We start from the raw sequence: 25904 nt of genomic DNA, 5'->3' as shown, positions 1-25904 counted from the left end.
AACCATATGAATCATATCACTTTTAATGATTATAGAGTGAGTCATAACAACCGTATTAGGCACTTTATATTATTTATATACTATAGGTTTTTTAATCCTTCCTATGGAAACTCTAAGTGACAGCATAATTTCTAAGTTCTTTTCGATATGGGTCTCTACTTTTTGTTCAAACAAAACCTTTTCTAATCAACTTCTTTAACAAGTCCATTTTGTAGATTGCATTTAACTTGCTTCCCTTCTCGACTATATACCTGTTCATCTTATTCAGATTACGCTGGGCATTCACTTTGTTGAAGATTGTTGAAAGGAGTCCCACATTGGTTAATTAAAGAGAAAATCATAGGTAGTAAGGAAGTAATACTACTTTCAGTGATACGAAACCTTTAGAGAAAATTAAAGTCACGAGAGCTTAATTAGTAGATCTTAACACTAATTTAACTTAGTTGTACAATGCATCTTCGAACTTTGTGGTTTTAATATTGGAAATTCTAAAATCATCTTTTTTAATATTTTCTGTTAATCCAAATTTTAATTTTGAAATGTAGAATTAAATTAGGAAAAAAAAAACATAAATATTATATCATCCAATAAACTCATTTCATTTTTGTCAAAATTAAAATATTATAATATAACATATTATAAATTATCTAATATAATAACATAAGAAATTTTTGTAAAAAAAGAAAACATTTGATTCAAATATTTATAATATAACATATTATCTTATCTATTCCATCTTGCTTATAAATATATTAATAAACACAAATTCAATTTCTAAATATGTGGCTAAATACGTATACAGAAACATTGAAAAAATGAAATATACCTTTCTGTCTTCATTAAAATTCTTGTTATGGATGGGAGAAAATATAAAAAATTAAGACAGTATAAGAGAACAATTCCGAGCACATTGGGAAGAAGAGTGTAACTCAATTCCACTGCTAACACATCGGGAAGAAGAGTGTAACTTTCTCTTCTTGATTTCCCAGTATCTATTAGGAAAAGGTTTCCACACGTTTAAAGAATATTTTGTTTCCCTTCCAACAGATGTGGGATCTTACAATTCACCTCCTTTAGGGGCTTAGCATTCTCACTGGCATGCCGCCTAAAGTCTACCCCTCGAGGTTCAGCGTCCTCACTAACACATCACCTGTGGGATCTTACAATTCACCTCCTTTAGGGGCTTAGCATTCTCACTAGCATACCGCCTAAAGTCTATCCCTCGAGGTTCAGCGTCCTCACTAACACATCACCTGTGGGATCTTACAATTCACCTCCTTTAGGGGTTTAGCATTCTCACTGGCATACCGCCTAAAGTCTACCCCTCGAGGTTCAGCGTCCTCACTAACACATCTTAGCATTCTCACTGGCATACCGCCTAAAGTCTACCCCTCGAGGTTCAGCGTCNTCACTAACACATCACCTGTGGCTCACTGGCATACCGCCTAAAGTCTACCCCTCGAGGTTCAGCGTCCTCACTAACACATCACCTGTGGGATCTTACAATTCACCTCCTTTAGGGGCTTAGCATTCTCACTGGCATACCGCCTAAAGTCTACCCCTCGAGGTTCAGCGTCCTCACTAACACATCACCTGTGGGATCTTACAATTCACCTCCTTTAGGGGCTTAGCATTCTCACTGGCATACCGCCTAAAGTCTACCCCTCGAGGTTCAGCGTCCTCACTAACACATCACCTGTGGGATCTTACAATTCACCTCCTTTAGGGGCTTAGCATTCTCACTGGCATACCGCCTAAAGTCCACCCCTCAGGTTCAGCGTCCTCACTAACACATCACCTGGAGTTCACCCCTTTCAAGGTTTAGAGTCCTCGCTAGCACACTATCAGATGTCTAACTCTAATACTAACCAACTGAACAAAATGGGGAGGTGAATGAAGCAAACAAAGCCCAAGAATTGAAACAAGGAGAGGCCAATTAATGCGGAAAATGCAAAAATAAGAGAAGTTGCATTAAGTCTCAAGTCGGTATTGTCCAACAATCTTTACTTCCAATTCTAATTAAAAAAAAGAAAAAAAACACATCAAAGTTCTGTTCCTTGCCAAATTCTTGGTAGATCTCTGTTAGGCCGAACAGCCAATCATGCCCAATTCTGGGTGACCTGACCTGCACCAAACATTTATAAAGATAAAACATCCTGAAAACTACCAGATTTAGTTCGGTTAAAATAGCACATTTGGCCCTTAACTATTCCACTTAATTTAATCCTTAAACTTTAAAGTATGTAACGATATCGTCAGAGGGTTCAACAAGGTAGCTACTTGAATTCTAGGTGTATAATAATAAAGGTTGTGATACAGTAGAATAAAAAGAAAAGACCTGTTGGTGAGATTCAGAGGCTACCGCATCAAATTCATATTATATATCTATGAAATTTTCAGCAAATACAAATTTTAAACTTCATGTTGAAGTTCAATGACTAAATTGTACAAACTTAAAACTACAAAAACTAAATCATTTAATACTAACATTCATAGACTAAATTGTTTCTTCGTACAACGTACTTTCAACCCTCGATTAGATTCTTTCGTGTTGGGTGTAAAAATATGAGAGAGCGAACAATATACCAATGACACGTGGCTCGTAATCATCCTTCTCAAACTTCTAGAGCAGCTTTACGAACCATGGTCTCTTTGTGTATTTGGTGACAACTCTTTTCAACAAGATCAAGCAGTTTCTCCAAGTTCAATGCCCAAGAATTGAGAATTTCGTTGCTGTCCTTCGATGTCTGGAAGCTGACAATGCCCATTGGCCTATCGATCTTCGCCACTAAAGCCTTCGAAACAACCATTTCGGAAAGATGCTTCTCTGCTTCCTGAATATAAAAAAATGCACGATATTAACAAAACAGATCAAGGAGAAAAAACTAGAGGAGAGTTTAACAATTTGTTGCATATCTACAAACCTGGAGGTTGAGACACAGCAGCTCTGCAAGTCTCTTCAATGTAATCCTCGCGTAATACTTCGACACGACAAGAATATTCTAAATATAAGAACAAAAAACGCGTTGAATCACAATGAACATATGTATGAAGCCAAATGAATTAAAGAGATATAGCAAATGGAAAATGTAATACATGTTCGATTATCCTTTGTTTAAGATCTTCTGCAGCCTTCTCAACCAAAGAACCTCCTAACAAGTTCTTCTCATTCTCAAACTCATCCTTATAATCATTCCATAAAGCTGTCCATTGGATGACCTCCATAGTAACTAGCTGTTTCAACAACAATCTATGACAAAACAACGAAAAAAGAGTATCAGCATGTAGCACAACAATATGGAGTAGAATTCTAAGTAGTATCAGACTGAGTTTCAATTCACTAGACATGAAATTTGATATCAATGGAAATAAGCACCCAAAAAAAAAAAAAAAAAGGACATGCCTGAAATTTGGGATCTCTGAAAGATTCTTATCTTCCAAGATGGAATTAAGAAGGCTCGACTGCATGGGATCGTGTGGTGACAGAACTAGGTACCAACAGATTTTCCTCAGGACCTACAGTGATAAAATTAGACAAGCACAACAAAAACTGGGGACAATCTAAATTGGAAAAGAGCTTTACAGGTATCCAGTGAGCCGAGCTTTCCTTGACGGACGGAATGTCATATATTGATTTGTAGCAGCGACAAATTTCAAGGTAATCCTTGTGATGAGAATAATACCTGCAATGATTGATGAACAAACCTGTAAAAAGATTTCATTGCAAAAGAAAAGCAAGTATGCATAACCTTAGTAGTCAAAATGTCTAAGACATTCCCCCGTTACTCCTGTATGTTTTCAAAAATATCCAAGCATGCTAATATTGAGACTTTTTTGTGCTATTTTTTATATCCTTGTACATTCTTTCATTTTTCTCAACTAAGGCTCAATTTCTTATCATTCATGCATACTTGTCTTAAATTCAGTCATCAAGAGGGCAAACCTAAACTACTAATGTATTGATGGAAATGATTGAATGCTTTACATCCAACAGAAAATGCTTCTCGTTCCACCTAGTAAAAATCCACCGTCCCTTCTTTGTTCTAGGAAAAAGAATAAACGACATTGTTTGCACAAAATTTCAAATAAATAAAATTGTGGGATAACTCAATTAATTTTTCATTTTCATGGAACATTGAGTTTCGTTGTGAAAAATGAACGAATAAAAAAGGGTATATATAGAGACAAATCAAAAGGAACACCACCATAATTTGAACTGTCCATACGAAAAAGAGCTCCAATTTAGAAGAATAAAACCTAATAACAAACATTCTTAGAGAATGACAACCAAAGAGATGGATTAAACCTAGCAAGGAAAAAGAAATCTTCTCAAGACCTCTTGGCCCCTATAAATATCTCACGATAACTCAAACTAAATGTTTTATAAAACCAATAGAAGAAAACAGCCGTAATAAAGAAAGGAGAGCCGTAACCTCCGTCGTTTTTCTATTGGACAAAATGGACAACGGAACCCAAACGAAAGAGAGGAAGCGCTGCCTGAATGCATCAAAAAATAAGTGACAATTATTTTTAATCGAAGATAAATGGCAAATCTTATGAGGAAATTTCTGTGAAATGGGAGGGAGTTCAAACCTAACAGAAAAAGAAAGTGTAAAAAATATCAATATTTTTGTGAGACAGCACATCATCTGACTTAAATTCAAAGGTAATACAGAGTTGGAAATGATGGATTGTGAAAATAAACGACCCAAGTAATATGCTTGTTTATAACTTCTTTAAGAATAGAAATAAAAATATGAAAATAGAAGAATTTCATAAAACATTTTAAGCATGAGGTTATGGACATGCTAGTATCTTCAATTCATTAAAAATATTTTTTTAAAAAAAGGTAAATGAGAAAGAAAGAAAGAAAACATCAACAACGGCCATAACAAGAAGGGGAAAACAGTAACCGCCTATTTGATCAGAAATTAGCTCATATTAACAAAAATAGAACCATGTGGGTAGTTGACATTTTTATAAACAAATTAAAGCGGTCATTCTTTGTTCAGGTATGAACTATTGTGGTCTATTTTTTGAAGGAAAACAACCTTCGTTAAGAATTTATTAGTAAGGATGAAGGAAAATAGAGAGAACCCTGGAGTTAAAACATTACTCTAAATAAATCCTCAAACCTCCCAAAACTTTGTCCTCAAAAGTTCTCTTGTTATCATCAAACCAAATGCCTCCAAACAAGGCATCCACCCTAGATTTGCAAAGCATCTTTCTCTTCCAGGAGTAGGAAGAATAAGTCATCACTTCCCAAAATAAAGCAGCTGCCTGACATTTGAAAGTCAAAACCAACAAATAATCTTACTAATTCAAGCCCTCCTCCGTCTACTCTCTTCCAAAATAAAATACAAGCCCTGTACTTGCAACTTGCAGGTAGCCCTCCTCCGAACTACATCTATTGAATTCACCAACCCATTAACCCCAGGAAAATCAGCCAATTTCACCTTTTTATGGAAAGCCAAAGAAGAAGAGGACCTATCCAAAAGAAATTCTTATTAATTTGTTTAAAAGCTTCCCTTTGNATGGCAAAAAAAAAAAAAAAAAAAAAAAAAAAAAAAAAAAAAAAAAAAAAAAAAGAGAGAACTCCTATTTTAAAATTATAGCCTACAACCAAAAAAGTTTAAATAAACCTACACATTAGAATTATTAATTGTTCTGTATTCCATTATTAGATATCACATTCTAGATCCTCAAACAAGGAAGACATTGTCAATTCAAACATAACTCAATGGATAAGGCATCAATTACCATTCAAACAATTGAGAGTTTCATCCTCCACTCCCCAATTATTGAACAAAAAAAAAAATACAAGGAGAAGGATATCTAAAAGGCTCAAGGAGGACAAGGCCCTTGTGTAGGACTAAGAAGGAGCCCAAGAGGTCAAGCCTCTGTATATTTACCCAAGCTACGTCTCAATTGAAGCAACAGAGTTCTAAGGTTTGCTCAGGAGTTCTGAAGTTATCTTCATAAACTATGAACAAAATATGTCAAATCCGAGAATAGCCGATGGATAAGGTATCAGCTACCATTTCAAATATCGATGGTTCAATCAATCCCCCACCCACGCAATGGTAGAACTAAAAATTTATCAACAAAACTTTACATAGTTGTAGTTGCTTGAAGTCGAAAGGTCAATTAGGATGGGACATTGCAAAATAGTGCACTGAACAAACATAAAACAAATGCAAAGAAATACTCTCACAGCAGACTCTCCTGAAATCCATTATGGAAAGTAAAGCATTCTTTAATCTAAAAAGATATTAGAAAAAATTTAAGCAAACCTACACATCAGAATGTAAGTTACCACTTACCTTATCATCAATTCATAGTAAAAGCGCTTCAACTCCATTAACGATGGGATATCAGCTGGAGCCTCCTCAACAATATTATCACCTTCCTTAGGTTTTTTCTTCTCCTTTGTAGGATCAGCATCAAAAACTCTTGGACTAATTTTCCTTGATAGGATCTGAGCACGAACATAATCCTGACGGTCTAAACATAGACGAACCTGTAATTAAGTTTCAACATATAGTCTTGTCAAAAATAAATAAATATTTGTACCAACATTCAAAACAAAGAATTCTAGACACAGATGAGTGCAAGAATAACCTAAAACCAACAAAAAAAGAGCATACTTGTTCAAGAATGAATGCAATTTTCTCAGTTTTAGCCATGGCACCAAAGGTTTCCACCTGTGATCTTACTCATCAGAATCATAAACAACTGAAAATTGGAAGAAAGAAATGAAAACATTCTGCTAGTCAACAAACTATATAACACATACAGCAACTTCTTGCATCAAGTCAGCAGCTTCTGCAATAAGCCCCTGTTCTTCTTTGATCTTTGCTAATTTCTTGATTAACCGGGCCCTCTCAATTTCCACGTATATCTACAAACCAATAAACTGAAATCTAAAATTCTAAACTAGGCACGGCTGAAGGAAGAGTATTGCCTCGTTCAAGAATAATTTGAAGCTAAAACAACAAATTTACCTTTCCTGCCGACACATTGTTAAGCGTCTTGATAAGCTGTATTCTGGTCTCAATGTCTGGTGTTTCATCAATGTATTGCATTGCTTGTTGAACCATTGCAGTAACAGCCTAAATGAAAAATTAGAAAGCCAGATGTAGGAAGTTCAAATCTCAAAGAATAAAGAGTATCTGACTGGGAGGTCTCTTCGGTGGAATTCAATGCACAACTTAACTAATGCTTAAAACGATGCTTGAACGAAAACATTGGAGATAAACAAGAAACATATGTGCAAAATAGTTCAATTGGAAATGAAAGATGAAGACGATGGAAGCTGCAACACCAGGACCTAAAAGGCAACACATCTCCTCTCACGCGAAATGGTTAAAAGTGATAAGTAAAAAGACGCAGTTTCTTTCTTCGCAAACCTGTTTGAGTTGTCCACGGCGTTTGGATAAGAGCACAATCTGGTCATTGAGAGTACTCCATGCTTTCGCTTCAAAGCAGAGCTGTAAAATGTCAGTGGCTGCCTTCTTGGTGCCGGCCACATCTCCGGCGAGCCGCATCTGCTTCTCGACATTGAGCAGTTGCTCTATGGTTGCCTCTAAATTGCGTTCACCCTCCTGAAATTCCACAAGAACCAACATCGAATGCGTATCATAATCGGAAGTCAAGCCAACAAGAACACCGAAAGATTCAGATCTGAAATGAATTTACAACTGCAACTACGAAAAAGTACCATTTCTTCAAGTGGATTTGGAAAATTAACCAATTGATCTTCTAGTTTGAACACTGTTAGAGACGGATTAGAGAGAACCGTGAATTACACAGCGAACCCTCGTCACTGCAAAGTTGAACCCTAATTGAAGGAGAAAGACTGATTTCTTGCGCACGAAGAATTCTTCTTTACGAGTGCTCCCTGTGGTTTTACAATTTTGCCCTTATGCCCAGTTTTTTTTTTTTTTTTTTTTTTTTTTTTTTTTTTTTTGGGTTAAAACTTTTATACTTCTTTTTTAAGTCTACATAGTTTAATACATAAATCATCATCGGTTACATGTTATTCTTAAGGGTGTCCACATAAACCGTGCTGAAGGAATAAAGAGCATGTGACGGGCGCAAATGGCCATGTTGGTGTCGCACGTCCACACGGGTGAAAGTGCATGAGGTTAGTTTTTCGTTCGTTCGACCTTTATTTGTACGTTTTTTAATCTGATTTCAATCTCGTTCCTAAGCTAATAAGTCGTTAAATGGCAATTTCTCACCCTTTTCGGATAGGATTGGTGGGATGCCACCAACCATGCGTAGCTTGAACTGTGATGATCGAGATGAGATCAGTATGTTGCTCGACCAGTTGCATAATAGGGATATAGTTATTCTTACCGATTCAATCACAACTGATACGCATTCAATTTCTCTTACTGATTCAATCGTTACATGTTATTCTTAAGGGTGTCCATGAAAACCGTGTTGAAGGAATAAAGAGCATGTGACGGGTGTGAGTGGGCATGTTGGTGTCGCACGTCCACACGGGTGAAAGCGCATGAGGTTGAGTTTTTTGGTTCGTTCGACTTCTATTTGTATGTTTTTTAATTTGATTTCAATCTCATTCCTAAGCTAATAAGTCGTTTAATGGCAGCTCCAGCTCCTCACCCTTTTTTAATAGGATTGGTGGGATGCCACCAGCCATGCATAGCTTAAATTGTGATGATCGAGATGAGATCAGTATGTTGATCGACCAGTTGCTTAATCGGGATATAGTTACACTTATTGATTCAATCACAACGGATAACGTATTCAATATCTTTGATTGTAGGTCATACTAGAGAAATTTAGAAGAAATTGGATCAACTTCATACATTCTCCAATCCTCATTTGTTCAAAGTCTCCCTTTTTTTGTTGCTCTCTCCAAACTTCCAATTTTATTTTTATTCATCTTATTCGAGAGTTGTGAGTGCTCCAAATTGTAAATCTACTCTTTGAAAGAGTTGTGGTGTGTTACTATCAAATTCAAATACTTGTACCGGCTTGATCCTGCGCCATGAAAATGATTGAGTTTGCTCTTGAACTTTTAAAAAGAGCGGTGTAGCGGTTTGGCTCTGATCCATGGAAAGAGTCGAGAAAGTTGTTTATTCAAATTTCCAAGAGGCGCTTGGAGAGTAGAGTAGGTCGAGTTTGACCGAATCACTATAAAACTACGGTGTCATTTTCTTTAATTCTTTCCTATTTAATTTCAAAACTATTATTGTGATTTATTGCAGGTTCTACTTGATTATTGTTTTGACTTAAATTATTTTGTTCTAGTAATTATAAATTAATCACATTTAAACACTTTTATCGTTAAAACCCTATTCCCCCCCCCCCCCCTAGGGTTGTCATACCGATCCAACACATCACATATCATACATAAGCATAAAGCCGGGACATGGGTCATCATACATCATACAATTCTTCCAACCATCTAACAATAAAATTACTTACATGTTTGGCCTTTGGTCGGATCCCAAATTATTCTTAAGATAGCTCAATTTCGTCCCTCAAGATTTGTTTCAACCTAGGTAGACAGATGAAATTGTATTAGAAATATTCTAACGAGCTTAACTTACTTAACTCTCAAACCATTTTCGAATTCTAGCTCAAAATAGTTTCAATTGAACAATTGGAGTTTATACTAGCGTTAAATGCCTCCAATAAGGACTAAATTATATTCGAAAGGGTCGAGAAGGTAAGAAACGGTACCAAATACCCTATATTGCGTCGGAACCACAGGGAGCACGTGCATGGTATTGAGGATTATTGAGAGTGAGTCCTATATTAGTTAATTTAGTGGAGGATCATGGGTTTATAAGGGAGAATACTATCTTCATTGGTACGAGGCCTTTTGATGAAGCCCACACATTGGTTAATTTAGTGGAAGATCATGGGTTTATAAGGGGGAATACTATCTCTATTGGTATGAGGCATTTTGGTGAAGCTCAAAGCAAAACCCTGAGAGCTTATACTCAAAGTGAACAATATCATACCATTGGGGAGAGTCGTAATTCCTAAGACGTGGATGGGAATAGCATGGACTTGGGTCGTGCGTATGGGTTGGGTTGTGGCCTTGTAATGGGTCGTGTATGGGTTGGGGCAGTGATGGACAACCCGAAAACAAAATCCAACTCGACTTTGACCCGTGAACTCCTTCCTCGCTCGTTTTGCAAAAATCCTAATGTGATTTCTACCTTTTTTGTCCGACATGCCTCTGTTGACTCGAAATCTCCCTATCTATTTTCACTCCATTATCTGTCAACAACAAATAATGTAATGAAAGAGAACTTATCTGGTGATCTAATGATTTTGGATAATATCCTCACACGTATTTAGGTGTCATTGCTCTACTTCTAGTTCTTTAGCAACCGTCTCAAGAGGTTCTTGAGCTTTTATTGTAACATAGTTGAATGAATTTTCTACAACTCAACATCAACATCAAATTCTACTTGCTTCGTAGTCTTTGAATTTTTCTCTTTATAAGTACATGACATTCTCATTAAATGTCACGTCACAATACCTCGAGATTTCTTTGCCATCCAAAAACGTGTACCTAAGCATGTCAGAACCATGACCTATGAAGTATCACTTAATAACCTTAACATCAAGTTCATCTCTTTTCTCTCGATCAATATGAACGTATATAGTGCAACCAAAAGTTCTCAAGTGATAGTATTTGAATTCTTTTTCTATCCACACCTCTTCTCTCATCTTGAACTCCAAAGGTACCGACAACTCTTTATTGATCAAGTAAGCTGATATATTGACAACATTATTGGATGAAAGTCCCATCTTTCTCCGCAATTTCAATATGGTCTGTTTAGAACACGCTCGGTGTACCTATAACTTAACACCGAGCGTCCCCAACATTTGTTCAATTTGGTTTGTTTAGAGATTTTTCTGGGTTCTTTGATTTTTATCGCCTATGTTTCTTTAGGCCCTTCAATTTTCCGTCAATACTGAAAGCATATGATTTCTCAATTTTTCCTTTGGGAATATTTTTGGTGAGAAGTACATCTTGGATTTTATCAAAGTTTAGTTTCTCGGATCAACAACAACAATATCTCGGGACTCAAGTAAAGATGACAACAAAATTAATGCGTAAATTTCATTTTCGAAATTGATTTTCGGGGAACTCGGTTAACTTATAATCATATTGAATTCATTTATATGATTCGCAGTAGATCAACCTTTAGACATCTGTAAATTGAACAATCTTTTCATCAAATATATATTATTCATAGCCGACAATTTTTCGTACATATTCGACAACACATTTAACAAATATGATATTGTTTTCTCCTTGACGATGGTGAACAACATTAATCAGATCAACCTTAGAGTCCATTCTCGAGCTTTTACTATTCCATGGACATGAAATCTGGCTTCACCCAGACAAGGGTTTGTGAAGATCTTTCTAGTAAATATAATCTTCAATCTGCATATTTTAAAATTGAAATCAGATCTATCAAACTTCTCGATCCTAATATTTGAAGATCAGACCGTACCCTCTCTTAAAGGTTGGGGGGTTTGGGAAATAGTTAATGAAGCAACCTATCCACGCTATTAAAAGCCGACAGTGTGGGCACGAAGTCGATAGTTCTCCTTCGGTCGCCGTCTTACCAAATGAAGCGGGTAAAAGGTGCATCTATGAAGAACTTCCTCCGGCGATTACAACCAGCTGGGTTTTACGTGTTTGTTGCTGGACTTCTGAGCGCCGCCGCTCTGTTTTCGGTCATTAGAGATGGTAAACTCAACAATTTAGGCCTTTTATCCTGGACGGCGGGAGCAAGTTCGTCCCAGAATCTTCGCCTAGTTCCTGGATTGCAAAATCTCGGGAACAATTGCTTTTTCAATGTGATTCTACAGGTATTATTACTTTCAGCAGATGGATTTTCTTTTTCGACGAGTTTTATCTATGAACTGTACTCATATTCATCTGAATGTTGAAATTTCGTCAGGCTTTAGCTAGCTGTGTGTTTTTTCAACCTTTTCTTCAAAAGCTTATGGAGGAATTTGAACTTCATGAGGAAATAAGTGATGCCTTACCACTTACGATCTCTTTAGCTGCACTATTAGAAGGTACCATCATCGCTATTCATTTGAAGTAGTTTTTCGCAAATTAGAAGGGAATGGTGCTCAATTTGACATGTTTTGACGCAATTCAGTTTCCGCCAATCGTTTTTCGGAATTGATGTTATGGAAATTTTTTATGCAACGTTTATCTTTGAGAAGCTACTGTAATTCCATGTAGTTTTCTAATCATTAAGTATGCTTCTACATATGTCAATGATAGAGATTTAGAAGTAATGAATGACCTTGGGAACATTTAGTATCGGACGAATTTTCTTTTCAACGAAATGTAGTAGGGTAAGAGAGTTATAAAGTGAGAATAGTTGAGCTGTGCTGGATGTCACAATTACACTTTTCTTGGCTGTGGACTTTGCGATTGTGCGGCACTCACTCTCAACACCAAGTGAGTCAAGCCAATTTGTATTTAGTCGCCTATGGCCGGGCATGCTCAAGCCTTTGGCCCTGTTTGAGGAAAAGGTTTTAGAAAACGGGAGTAGAGAAATTTTTGAAAGCGAGTAAGTAAGAATGAGAGACGATTTTAAACGCAACGTTATATAACTATAAGCAAAAGGCAACACAACGACTTAAATAACATGTAGCTTTCCAAGTAGGGAAAATTTGATAACTAGTTGCATCCCCTATATAGTACACTTTGAGGCGATTCAGGTTTGACAGACTTAGACGTGATTTCGCCGAACAGTCATACAAAATCAGGGGTGGAGTTGACAACTAGTCACACTCCCCTATGGTATATTTTGAGGCGATTTAGGTCTGGCGGGTCTAGACATAATTTCGCCCTGGACGAGCATGACCGTGACACTGGACACACACGAATATCAAAAAAAAAAAAAAAATATGCTTGCTTTATGAAGTATTTCTAACAAGAAATAATCTTTTCTTTGATAAATGAAAGGACCTGTAAGAAGTATTAATAAGTATTCTTTGTTCTCTTCATTCGGTTATGCTATGAAAATCATTTCTGCAGAGCTAAGTGCAATCTCTTCGGAGAGAGTCGTGTTGAGCCCGAGGAAAGTAATGCTTGCAATGGCTTATTACGCACCGAATTTCAATCTAACAAGCCAGCAGGTGTGGCCAGTGGCCAGTGGCAGTTATATATTTTAATTGTTTTCAGAATTCAACTATCTGTTTCATGTCGTATTGTGTTACTGTCGGTTTGTAGGATGCAGCAGAAGCATTCCTTCATCTTCTTTCTTCATTAAAAGAAGAGATTTCGGATTATAATCATCCACCGCATTGTTCATTAGTGGATGCGTTGGCTTCTAATGGCAGGATTATTACTTCCAGGAGTAAGAGCCCCAGTGAGCTTGAAAGATGGCAAGGTCACTTCCTTGTACCATTTGATGGTATTCTTGGTAGCATCTTAACTTGTCAAAGTTGTTCTTCCCAGGTTTATTCTGACTTCATAACATTAAATTCATAGGTCTTCTGGGTCATACTTTCTTGTTATTTCTTTATTCTTGTATAAACTTTTGTGTGATTCCCTTGTTGCGAATTTTTCTGCGGAAATGAAACATTTTATTAAGTTGGAAAACTTTAACTCATGGTGGATTTATCTTACCTTTTACATTCCCAATTTATTTTTCTATAATGGCCCAAGCCCACCGTTAGTAGATATTGTTCTCTTCGGGTTTTTCCTTTCGGGTTTCGCCTCAAGGTTTTTAAAACGCGTCTGCTAGGGAGAGGTTTCCACACCCTTATAAAGAATGCTTCATTCTCCTCCCCAACCAATGTGGGATCTCACATTCCCCCCCCTCCCCCCTTCAGGGCCCAGCGTCCTCGCTGGCACTCGTTCTCTTCCCTAATTGATTTGGTCAATCCACCTCTTTAGGGCCCAGTGTTCTTGCTGGTACACCCGCCTTGTATCCACCCCCCTTCGGGGATCAGTCTCCTCGTTTTGATACCATTTGTAACTACCCAAGCCTACCGCTAGCAGATATTGTCTTCTTTGGGCTTTTCCTCAAGGTTTTTAAAATGCGTATTCTAGGGAGAGGTTTCCACACCCTTATAAACAATGCTTCGTTCTCCTCCCTCGCCGATGTGGGATCTTACAATCCACCCCCCTTCGGGGCGCAGCGTCCTCGCTGGCACTCGTTCCCTTCTCCAATTGATGTGGGATCTCACATTTTCTATTCTAGTAGTTCATTTCTCTATATTTTTTATTTGGGCATTTGATTTCTTTGTTCATTAACTGGCTTTTTTTTTGCAGATCTCACTGAGTTTTGAATCCTTTCACAATTTGCCCCTTTCACCAGTGCTTAGGGGTGATTCTACTATTGTATGTCTGTTCACCATTTTACTCTTCGGTATTGGAGACCATTTCTTAAAATATCATGCCCCATTATTCTTGTATAACACAGCTACATAATGTTTTCCCTGTACTCATAGGCCTTTTCAAATGCAATAGTAGGTTTTCGGCTGTACGTTGCTGGATTGCTTAAAGCAGTTCTTTGCTGCTGAAAAGGTCGAGAATTATCGTTGCAGCTCTTGTTGGCATCATGCTGGCTTGAAGTATCTGTCCTCAATGGGAGCATCTAAAGTAATTCTTTTACTTGGAATTTCATTTCTCTTTCTACATGGATTTCTACCTCCCTTCCCCTGTTTTAAGCTAAGGTGTTATTTATTTTCAATTGTTTTGACTTATAAACTGCTGCGGACTCCTCATTGTACAATAGCCTTGTTTTTAGTCTACGTGAGTTTAACTGCTTAATAATTGGTGTTATTCTTTTGAAATTCTTAGATGGAGATTGAAGAACTTATGAAGTGTGATGGGCAAGATTCTTGTGGTTGTGACAACCTTTTTGATTTATATAAAGTTCCATGGTCAAATAAGTTTTCATTCACCTTAAAGCAACTCAGTATTGCTCACTGTCCAAAGGTATGTCGGCTCAAATTTTGTTTATTTATTTTTATTTTCAAGTAAGAAATGAATCATTGATATTCGAGATTGTGAGTTCTCACATCGGTTGGGGAGGAGAATGAAACATTCTTTATAAAAGTGTAGAAACCTCTCTCTAGCAGACACGTTTTAAAAACCTTGAGGGGAAACCCGAAAGAGAAAACCCAAAGAGGACAATATCTGCTAGCGATGGGCTTGGGTAGTTACAAATGGTATCAGAGTCAGACGCCGGGCGATGTGCTATCGAGGAGGCTGAGCCCCGAAGGAGGTGGACATGAGGCAATGTGTCAGCAAGGACGCTGGGTCCTGAAGTGGGGTGGATTGGGGGGGTCGCACATCGATTAGAGAAGGAAACGAGTGCCAGTGAAAACGCTGGGCCTNGAGGCGGGGGCGGGGGCGGGGGCGGGGGCGGGGGGTGATTGTGAGACTCCCATTAGCAAGAGGTCATCATTTTCCAGCCACAAACAATCAAGGATCTCCTACTAAACTATAGGAAAGTGAGTTGTTCTAGTTGGCATTCATTAGTTTGCTTGGATAGGAGCACCGGGTTGATCGCCCAACAAAATATTTGTTTAGCGAATGATGGTCAGTTTTTTTGGAACCCTGTCTTACACAAGATTCAGAAATGGCTGTCTAATTGGAAATATGCCTTTCTCTCTAAAGGAGATATTCACTCTTATTAGGTTGTTGAGTGCAACCCCTAGTTACTCGTCTTTATCCAGAACTACGACGTCTATGAATTAATCCCTAGAGAAGTGATAAGGAATTTCTTGTGGTAAAGAGTTGATGAGGGAAGGGTCTCATTTGGTTAAGTGAGAGTTAGTGGTGAAGCTTAGACTTAGGAGGTTTAGGAATTGGGAGACAGCACTACTGGCTAAGTGGTTGTGGCTTCCTTCATCTAGTGTTCAATCTTGTGTTCCATGAGTCGTAGATTGTCGTTTATTTGTGAGAAAATACAAAAAGGGTCCGTGCCACAGGATATGTGAAGACTCGAGAACAATTGGGAGGTATCCTTACTAAAGCCTTTAACGGATCTAGAATAAACTATCTTCGCAAGAATTTGAGTGATTGACGTATTTGCTCAGCTTGAGGAAGAGTGTCATAATATATGTTATTATGTACAGTTGTCCTTTATTGTAATGGTGCATTCATTTAGTTTAAGATTCTCTGGTACATCTATGTATATGGCCGTAGTCTAAAATACAACCATTTTTCTAATACTGAGCTTGGTTGAACTAGAGCAGATGCTCGAGAACGTTTGGGTTACATTTGACATGAAGGAAAGATTGCTTCTCTATGATTGAGGATGTTTGCTTTATTTGGGGTATATGGATTGACACGAATAATAAGGATTTTAGAGAGGTGGAGAAATCGGGTGAGGAGGTTCGGGAGGGATTGGATTTGGTTAATAAGCTCTTTTGTAATTATGGTCTTGGTAAAACTGAAGTTCCTCTTTTGGTTAGTTTTGGGCTGTCCCCTGCTTCTTTCTTGTGACGGTCAAGCACACCGCTAACAGATATTGTGCTCTTTGAGCTTTCCCTTCCGAGCTTCCCCTCAAGATTTTTAAAACGCGTCTCCTAAGGAGAGATTTCCAGACTCTTATAAAGAATATTTTGTTCTCCTCCCCAATCGACGTGGAATCTCACAATCCACCTCCCTTTGGGGCCCAGCGTCCTTGCTGGCACACCGCCTCGTGTCTAACCCCTTCGAGGCTCAGCCTCCTTGCTGATACATTGCCCGAAAGCTTTGATACTATTTGCAATGACCCAAGCCTATTGCTAGTAGATATTATCTTTTTTGGGCTTTCCGTTTCGGGCTTCCCCTCAAGGTTCTTAAAACGCGTCTCCTAGGGAGATGTTTCCACACCCTTATAAAGAATGTTTCGTTCTCCTCCTCAACCGATGTGGGATATCGCAATTTTTTTTTTTTTAAATGCTTTTTTTGTATGCCCTTATTTTTCTTTCAACTTTCAGAATGGAAGCTTGATTTTTTTCTTTAAAAAACGTATAGGATGGATTTAGCATGATACGATCACAATTACCCATAGCTAATTGTTCTCATCAGTATTTATTTTACTTGCAGATTCTATGCATCCATCTAAAACGTGTTTCAACGAACATGTTCGGTGACGCACTCAAACTTCAGGTATCAATTTTTTCATTAGTAGTGACTTTTGACCCCTAAATTAACAAAATATGTTGTAGACTGTGAATGAATTCAACTTTTAAACATTCTTTTCCTTGTATGATTTTTCTGGTGTGAGCTCCATAATGAAAGGCTGTTTTTATTAACTTTTGCCATCTCCTTCCTTAGGGCCACATTTCTTTCCCGCTGATTTTGGACATGTCGCCATTCATGTTGACGGGAGTGGAAATAAAAGACATAGAAAAACAACTCGGAAAGCAACATTCATCAAATAAAAAACCGAGCCACGGTCTCGATTTCTTCAGAAGACAGTTCGATACCACAATGCTAAATTACATAAATGGACTAACAGGAGAGGACGACTACCCTACGAATCTCGCCTCAGGTGAGCCCTTTTGCTCAAAACAATTAAAAGCTTCCGCCGAAGAAACCAGTTCTTCTCAAACTCGAGCGAGCTCAGAAACCTGTGATACAAACTTGTGCTCCAGTTCCCTGGTACGTTTAAACTTCTAATTGCTTTCACAGCATGGATTCTTGAAGTCTGATTTAGTTCACTTTTGAGCCTCTGTGGTGCTTGTGTATTCTCTTATCATACAGGACACTAGGACTAGCCAAATCGAACCATCGGAAACTTATATGTATCGAGTCGTTTCAGTTGTTCAGCATTTCGGTAGAGCCGGGGGTGGCCATTACACCGTTTACCGAAGAGTTCAAGATAGTGACACACGTTTGCAGGATGTCTCTACAGAATGGTTTCATGTCTCAGATTCAGAAGTTCATCTTGTTTCTGAAGAAGAAGTTATTGCAGCTGAAGCTACCTTGCTGTTCTATGAGAAAATCTAGAATGCTGGGTGCAACGTGTTCGGTTCGGAATCTTAAAGACGAAATTTGTGAAATCTAGCTCACAATTGTTGATCAAATGCAGCAAGGGATCATCTGCAAACCGGAGAGCCCATATAGAATCAATAGACAATACTTAGATTTGAATTAGTTATGTTACAGGAAAGAGTATCATCGTCTTTGGCGATCTTATGAGCATAAGATTATAGGTTCTTTTCAGTAGTTTATGTATGCCGCCAGTGGGCTGGAGGTTTACTTCGTAGCCTTCCAAACGCAAACACTAACACTTGACCAAACTTGTGACTCTTGAAGGTTCTTCTTTCCATTATGTTTCTTGACATTAACCATTGATTCAGCTAGATGTTAATAACATTTCTTCAACACAAGCTTAAAGTGGTTTGAATTCATTGATTTCTTTGATTTTCGGTTACAATTGCAATTTCACCCAATCATCCGACGACATAATGACTAATACCAACTGTCACGATTGTACATCTTCAATTGTGCGGCGTCGTGATTTTGACATGCTCACAACAAGCCTTAAATGGGGAATTCAAGTCCCATTCACATTTTTAGTCTAGCTTTGTAGCTTCGTCGGACCATTGGCGAACATTGCTTGTGCGGAATCCAAGTTTGTTTGGCCACACACGTTGTTCGTGCCTGCATGTTCAATTGTTGGTCGCACTAGAGAAGAATTTTGTCCTTAATATTACGCTGCCCACATCGATTCTAACGAAATAAATGGGAGCTTGTTGCACTTTTGTTTTGGCTATTCCATTCGAAGGTTCATAATTGTAACAACTTGATTCTGTTTAGTAACGTAGAATCAAGTTAGACTGAGAAAAACTTAGGGTTTCTCTTTAAGTTTTCTCCTTTGTAATTCATTCTTATATTGTTTTTCGAAGTTCAAATTTATGTAAATCTTCTCACATTCAAGTTCTTCGATTCCAACCTAGGTCCCTTTTACCGTGACCATTATAGAAACATCCTAGACTCTTGGATCATCCAAAACCATCAAGAGTCATGAAAGAACGTAAGGTAAGTTTTACAATTTTGTAGTTTTAGTTTTTCCTTAGATCTATCAAATTTTGGAAGAGTTAGCTTATGAATTTTTAGTATGTTATTATAGAGAATATTTTCATAACTTCAATGAAGAAACGTCGAGCTGATTTGGACTCGAAGGCAAAGTTCTGACAAACCTCAAAAAAAGGGTAAGAAGTTAATTTTTGGTCCAACACGATTATTTCTTTGTGAAGTTGACGGAATAAGATGATTTTTTTTTTTTTTGAAATATGGATTAAAACTCTACAACTTTGGTAAATGAACCAAGTTGATTCGAGTTACCGTGGAAATCTAAAAAAAATAGAAAATTATGAAAACTTAAATCTAGAAAAAAAATATATTTGCAAAACGCATGAAGAAGACAAACCAGAAGTGGACACGTGTTGTGTGGAGGGGAGGCGTATGCATCTAGAATCGGAGGTGACACAGTCCATCGGCAATGACACATGTCTAAGGTAGGAGTAGACTCGCGGCGACTCGACCAATCCAAATTTGCGACCTACAGCCCGAACTGACGCTTGATCCGACCCGACTTTATTGGTGTGCAAGGAGCATGAGTATCCTTCCTCTATTGCGCTTGTGAATCTGCGTGTTGGACTCCCTCCTTGTGTGTGGAGTCGCATGAGTGCGCGTGGTGAGTTCCTTTTTGTCCTGTTTGACCTTCGTTCGACTATTTTTCATCCTGATTTTGATAATAATCTTAATTATACTTGCATTAGGGCCTAATGGTAAATTTTCAAAAAAATTGGAGCTTTTAACACATGGAAAAGCTAATTTGAAAAGACACGCGACATCCAAGTCAGTAACTTCTTAGACTTTCTTAAGTAATACTTGTAGAAATCGCTTGGACGTGCTAATATGCGAGCATATTTTTTCTTTAAATTTTGTGTAGAAACATGTCGAGAGCCCATAAACTAGCCTTAAGAGGGGACGATGGATTACATAAATAGGAGCTCATGGTAGGTGTCACTATCCTGTGTAGAAACAGTAAGGGGTCTCTTGAACAAACTCATTGTACTGTATACCTACCTTGAGATGGGCATGGGATCACATGGGTAAACCAAATAGCTGGTAGACACATAGGAGTCTCTCCCCTAGATGTTGACGACATAGTTTGTTCTATGAAAAGGCCACCAGTTAACCTTACATGTATGTGTATAGACCAGATTCTACTTTTCTTTTTCAAGTGAAGGATGTTCTGGTCAAGGTGGAGGGGTGCTCGAGAGTTGCGCTGTCACATAAGGGTATCGACTTGTGATGTCGATTTAGTCTGTATCCTCATGGGTTGTATTTGTACATATTTTGGTATCCCATTCCCGTTACTCATTTGTAAATAACTTAAACAACACTTATTCTATAATATTTTCGTTTTGGATCTTGATTATGGTGTTATATGATTTTAGTTCACGTGACATTTTACTGTATTTTTCCATTCATTTGTTTGTTATGTTTTCTCATTTTAGTCACGAAACCTTGAAAATTGAGTCGTGATCCTTTGTTTTCTCATAGCTATTTAGCAAAATAAAGAAAAATTGAACAAGAATCATTTGATAATACTTTTTTAATGGATATGGAAAACAAGCTTGAAGTAGTTTGAATTCATTAGTTTTAGTTTCTTTGACGTGAGACTCTTCTCTCAACGATTCTATCGAGCCTCCCTAAAGGCCTATGGAGCCCTCGAACAACCTTCCTTTAATCGAGGCTCGAATCTTTCTCTGGAGCTCTTGAACAAAGTACATCATAGAGCTTCCCTTGAGGCCTATGAAGCCCTCAAACAACCTCCTTTTAATCAAGGCTCGACTCCTCTGAAGCCCTCGAACAAAGTACACCCTTTGTTCAATCTAGGCTCAACTCTTTCTCTAGAACCCTGGAATAAAGTACACCCTTTGTTCGACGCTTCAGTCACTTTTGACTATACCTTCGAGGCTCACAATTTCTTTGTTCGACATTTGATAATTCTATTCACATGACTAAGTTAAAGGCAGGGTATGATACTGTACATGTAGGGCATAAGTTCTCATGAATTTGCTTTTGATTTCCTAAAAAGCCTCATACCAATATTATGTATTCCTTACTTATAAACTATGATCAACCCTTTAATTAGTCTACGTGAGAGAAAGATAGATATTTGGAGAGAAAAATCTAAATATTTTAAGAGAAAGATCTACATATTTTAGTAAAAAACTGCAAAATGTCTTGTAATCTCTTATCGATTGAACCTTAATAAAGAGTGAGTATTTTTCACACAGAGTTGTGTTCAACGCGAACTGACACACTCAGGAATGTATTGATCATTGAAGAAGAATTTAGTCCGTCAAATTAAGTTTCTCACACCGATTTTCATAGGCTAAACCCTATTCCCGAATTCAAACATGTGAATATTCTAAGTACGAAATACGCACTGCCTAGTCGGTAAGTCCCTTGTTTGATTCTAGTGCTCCGTAAACATCATAATAAAGAATGAAACTTTATTGATTTTCATTCGTTCTCGTTCCCTTAAAGTGAACCGGGTTTAAAGAGCATTGATAGTAAAAGCCAAATGAATTGATGCCCTCATATAAACACACAAATTTTGTACGAGAGATTTGTCTTCTCCCTCCATTATTCGTATCAAACATGATGACATGACAGCTCCAATAGGTACACTTTCCCACCATGGACATACACATAGGTATCAAGCCTTGTTACTCAACTCGTTAATTACTTCTTTTATGACTATACAATTATTATGATCCATTATATGAACATTAAAATTTTAAGTTTCCAAAATAAATAAATAAATAAATAAATCCCAATCCATCAAATAATTTATTTTATAATATGGTGAGATATTTTATGAAATTTACCATTTCAATCCAATAATATTATTATCCATCTAAAATTAAATAAGTCATTGTTCATTAAAATTTAAAGTTTTTTAATAAACAAAATAAAAAATTTATATTTGATTGAATTTTATATCAAATTAATAAGTTAAAATTTTAAAATAATAAATATGTTAAAGATTTATTGTCACAAAAATTAGAAGTTTTTAAGGTTCAATGATCGGATAACTTGACCAACCTAAATACCTAAACAAAATCTTAAAAATTGGGTTGAGTTACTTTTGTTCCGATTTTGATTAGGTTAAATTTTTGAAAAATTAAAAATTCGATTTAATTTGCCGGTTATATTTTTTTAGCCAGTCAGCCAGATATTTGAACTTTATGAGATATTAATTATTAATGTAATATGTACTGTGAATCCATATAATTTTTTTAAACTAATTAAAAAATAGAATAACTTGATCACCCAACCCAACACACAAATTGTTTGTTGACATTTCAAATTGGTTCAAAACACGTAAGATCCCACATAAGTCAAAGAGTGAAACAAAACATTTTTTTTATAAGAGTGTGAAAACCTCTCCGACAAGAGAAAGTCCAAAGAGGACCATATCTGCTAGTGGTGGACTATATCACCCAACACCCAAATTGCTTCTATCATTAACCTAACCAACTCGACATTTCGAATTGGTTCAAAAAATGTGAGATCGCATGTCAATTAAAGAGTGAAACAAAACATTTTTTTATAAGAGTGTGGAAACTTCTCCCTAGCAAACAAGGAAAAGTCGAAAGAGGACAATGTTAGGTAAGGGTGGACTACATAACCCAACACTCAAATTGGTTGTATCACCAACCCAACCAACTCAACATTTCAAATTGGTTCAAAATACATTAGATCTCACATCAGTTAGAGAGGGTTAACGAAACATTTTTTATAAGAGTGTGGAAACCTCTCCTAGTAGACAAAGAAAAATCAAAAGAGTACAATATCGGGCAGCAATAGACTACATAACCCAACACCCAAATTGCTTGTATCCCTAACCCAACCAACTCAACATTTTGAATTCGTTCAAGGAAGATCCCACATCTATTAGAGAAGAGAACAAAACATTCTTATAATAGTATGGAAGCCTCTCGTTCCCTTCCAGATTTGGAAAAGCCCGAGTATCTGAGAATGAATATTGAAAGAGAATACTATCTGTTAGATGAAGACGAGCTAACGTGTATACACGGGGGAAGAGACATTAATATATGAAAAAGAAATGGAAGTAAGTAGTGGTGGGATGTGTGGTTTAGAGTCCATAGTGAGAGTGTGAAGTTAAATTAANTAATAATAATATTCACAGGTCTCAATGAGTTTATATGAATCCAAAGTGTAACCCCCACCCCACGATCATCCCTCCCCTCCCTTTCTCTCTGCCTCTCCATAACGCCCTTAACGCCCTTATCACAATCTCTCTCTTTCATGCAAATCCCAATCTCTCTCTCCACGTGAAAATCATCCTCTCCGCCCTCTCCCTCTCCCTCTCCCCCTCCCTCTCCCTATAAAACCCCCCTCTCCGCCCTACTCCCCCTGCAACACCCACTCACAACCCTCCCCCTTCTCTCCCCCATGGACCTCTCTTCCCTCCCCTCCAAAGACACCACTTGGTGGCTCTTCACCCTNNCCACACTTCCTCCCCTCCCAATCCTCTCCTCTCCTCCTCCTCCTCGCTTTTCTCTCCCTCGCCTTCCTCTCCGCCCTTCTCGCCACCGCCGGCACTGCCTGGCCCAATGGAAGGAACCATAGAGGCCAACGTCCCATCCCCGGCGCCCGCGGCCTTCCAATTCTCGGCAGCTTGTTCTCTCTCACCCACGGCCTTCCCCACCGGACTCTGGCTGCCATGGCGGCAGCCAGAGGCAGCCCTCAGCTAATGGCCTTCAGTCTAGGCTCCACCCCTGTTGTGGTTACCTCCGACCCTCATACAGCCAAGGAGATTCTAACCTCACCCCACTTCGCCAACCGCCCGCTCAAGCAGTCCGCCAAGAGTTTGATGTTCGGGCGAGCCATAGGGTTCGCCCCAAACGGCACCTACTGGCGTCTACTGAGGCGAATCGCGTCGACCCACTTATTCTCTCCCAAACGTATCGCCGCCCACGAACCCGCTCGCCAGCTCGAATGCGCCGCCATGTTACAAACCATTCACAATCAACAAACCCTTCACGGAGCCGTTTCGTTACGAAAACACCTCCAAGCCGCTGCCTTGAACAACGTGATGTGGAGCGTGTTTGGAAAGCGGTTTGACCCGACCGATTCCAAATTAGAAACGGTTCGAGAGTTGGTTCGTGAAGGGTTTGAGCTGCTCGGCGCGTTTAATTGGTCGGATTATCTCCCCTGGCTTAGTGGATTCTACGACCCGAGCCGTATCCGCCAGCGCTGCGCCGAACTCGTCCCTAAAGTTAATGAATTTGTCCGCGGCGTAATTGATGAGCACCGCCGCGGTGAAGCTCCGTCGGATGATTCCGATTTTGTCGACGTTTTGCTGTCTCTCGACGGCGATGAAAAGCTGAACGAGGATGACATGGTGGCTGTTTTATGGGTACGTAAATTTAATTAATTTTTTGATTAAATAATTCAATTTGGATTGAGGGTTTTTTTTTTTTTTTCTTTTTTTTTTTTTGAAGGAAATGATTTTCCGGGGTACGGACACGACGGCGCTGCTGACGGAGTGGGTGGTGGCGGAGTTAATTTTACATCCGGAGATACAGGGAGAAGTCGCGAGGGAAATCGCCACCGCTGTGGGCGGAAGGAGCCTCTCAGACGCTGACGTGGCGAATCTTCCGTACTTACAGGCGGTGGTGAAGGAGACGCTACGACTACACCCACCAGGGCCACTACTCTCGTGGGCCCGCCTCTCTTCGTCGGATGTCCACCTCAGCAACGGCATGCTTATCCCAGAGAACACAACCGCCATGGTCAACATGTGGGCCATAACGCACGACCCCCACGTATGGGAAGATCCACACGTGTTCAACCCAGGGAGGTTCGTGGGTGCTGACGTGGACGTCAGAGGCTGCGACCTCCGACTAGCGCCGTTCGGAGCAGGGCGGAGGGTGTGCCCAGGGAAGAATCTTGGACTGGTCACGGTCACTCTGTGGGTGGCTAAGCTGGTCCATCACTTTAAATGGGGTCCGGACCCAGCCGCCCCTGTGGACCTGAGTGAGGTGCTGAAGCTCTCGTGTGAGATGAAGCATCCGCTAAGTGCGGTGGCAGTGACAAGAGAAAATGGATTTTATTAGTTGTTTGAGTTTGTTTGGGTGTGTGTGTTTTTGTTTGGTTAATTTTTGTTAATTGTCATTTTGTGTTTAAACCCAATGCTTAGGGTTTGGGTTTAGAATGTGTATGTTTGTGGATTTATTAAGTGAGAAAAGACTCCATTTTTGAAGCTCTCTTGTAAGGAGTCTTTTTTGTATCTATCTTTACTTTGCCTCTTCTATTTTGTCTCGGAACTCTCAATAATTCTACTAACAAACCCACTCGATCTTTTACACCTTTAATTCATACATCCCATTAAATTTCTTCTCGTAATTGGGAATGAATCGAGGATTTACTGACTGTGACTCTGTTCGGTTCTAAGGCTTCCCTTCTTCTTTTTGTTGATCGAGACACGTTCCTTTATTTCACTGATAGAATTGCTCGAGAGTTTTCTGATTGTGATTTTGCCGAGTTTTAGGAGTTTCCTTCTTATTTTTATCGATCCAGACACTTTCCCTCATTCCACTGATGTAATTTCTCCATAATTCACTAATTGTAATTTTTTCGGGTTTTAGGAGTTCCCTTCTTATTTTTTTCGATCGAGACATTTTCCCTCGTTCTAATGATAGAATTGCTTGAGAATTTCCTCATAATGATTTTGCTAAGTTTTAGGAGTCTCCTTCTTCCTTTTGTCAATCTAGGCACTTTCCCTCATTCTACTGATAGAATTGCTCGAGAATTCACTGATAGTGGTTTTGCTGAGTTTTAGGAGTTCTCTACTTTTTTTTTTTTTTTTTTT

General features: G+C 38.4%; 3 protein-coding genes and 1 long non-coding RNA gene across 4 annotated transcripts; 2 read left to right on the top strand and 2 right to left on the bottom strand.

The window, feature by feature from the left end:
• Positions 1-966: 966 nt before the first annotated feature.
• Positions 967-1249, bottom strand: LOC111470390. Its single transcript, XR_002715035.1, has 2 exons — positions 1172-1249; positions 967-1068 (listed from the first exon to the last, which is right to left on the bottom strand). It is a non-coding gene; the product is annotated as an uncharacterized LOC111470390 (long non-coding RNA).
• Positions 1250-2359: 1110 nt separating this feature from the next.
• Positions 2360-7871, bottom strand: LOC111470384 (26S proteasome non-ATPase regulatory subunit 12 homolog A-like). The gene is made up of 11 exons (XM_023115949.1): positions 7721-7871; positions 7410-7604; positions 7005-7112; positions 6797-6901; positions 6648-6704; positions 6324-6520; positions 3584-3683; positions 3404-3516; positions 3097-3250; positions 2925-3002; positions 2360-2834 (listed from the first exon to the last, which is right to left on the bottom strand). Exons 1-11 carry the CDS (start codon positions 7721-7723, stop codon positions 2616-2618), a joined length of 1329 nt encoding a protein of 442 aa, XP_022971717.1. The 5' UTR covers positions 7724-7871; the 3' UTR covers positions 2360-2615.
• A 3711-nt stretch (positions 7872-11582) lies between these two features.
• Positions 11583-18386, top strand: LOC111470393 (ubiquitin carboxyl-terminal hydrolase 27). Its single transcript, XM_023115956.1, has 10 exons — positions 11583-11877; positions 11970-12090; positions 13067-13167; positions 13262-13489; positions 14309-14377; positions 14510-14638; positions 14840-14977; positions 17081-17143; positions 17312-17638; positions 17741-18386. Exons 1-10 carry the CDS (start codon positions 11635-11637, stop codon positions 17984-17986), a joined length of 1665 nt encoding a protein of 554 aa, XP_022971724.1. The 5' UTR covers positions 11583-11634; the 3' UTR covers positions 17987-18386.
• Positions 18387-23454: 5068 nt separating this feature from the next.
• On the top strand, positions 23455-25292 carry LOC111470408 (cytochrome P450 78A7-like). Its single transcript, XM_023115973.1, is given in 3 exon segments — positions 23455-23536; positions 23538-24449; positions 24535-25292. Coding segments are annotated over 3 exon segments (1581 nt in total). The 5' UTR covers positions 23455-23482; the 3' UTR covers positions 25150-25292.
• The last annotated feature ends 612 nt before the right edge of the window (positions 25293-25904 follow it).

This window comes from Cucurbita maxima, unplaced genomic scaffold, assembly GCF_002738345.1.
Source record: "Cucurbita maxima cultivar Rimu unplaced genomic scaffold, Cmax_1.0 Cma_Scf00044, whole genome shotgun sequence".
Classification (NCBI taxonomy): domain Eukaryota; kingdom Viridiplantae; phylum Streptophyta; class Magnoliopsida; order Cucurbitales; family Cucurbitaceae; genus Cucurbita; species Cucurbita maxima.
The sequence above is the reverse complement of the archived record's forward strand: the minus strand, read 5'-3'. Positions and strand labels throughout refer to the sequence as shown.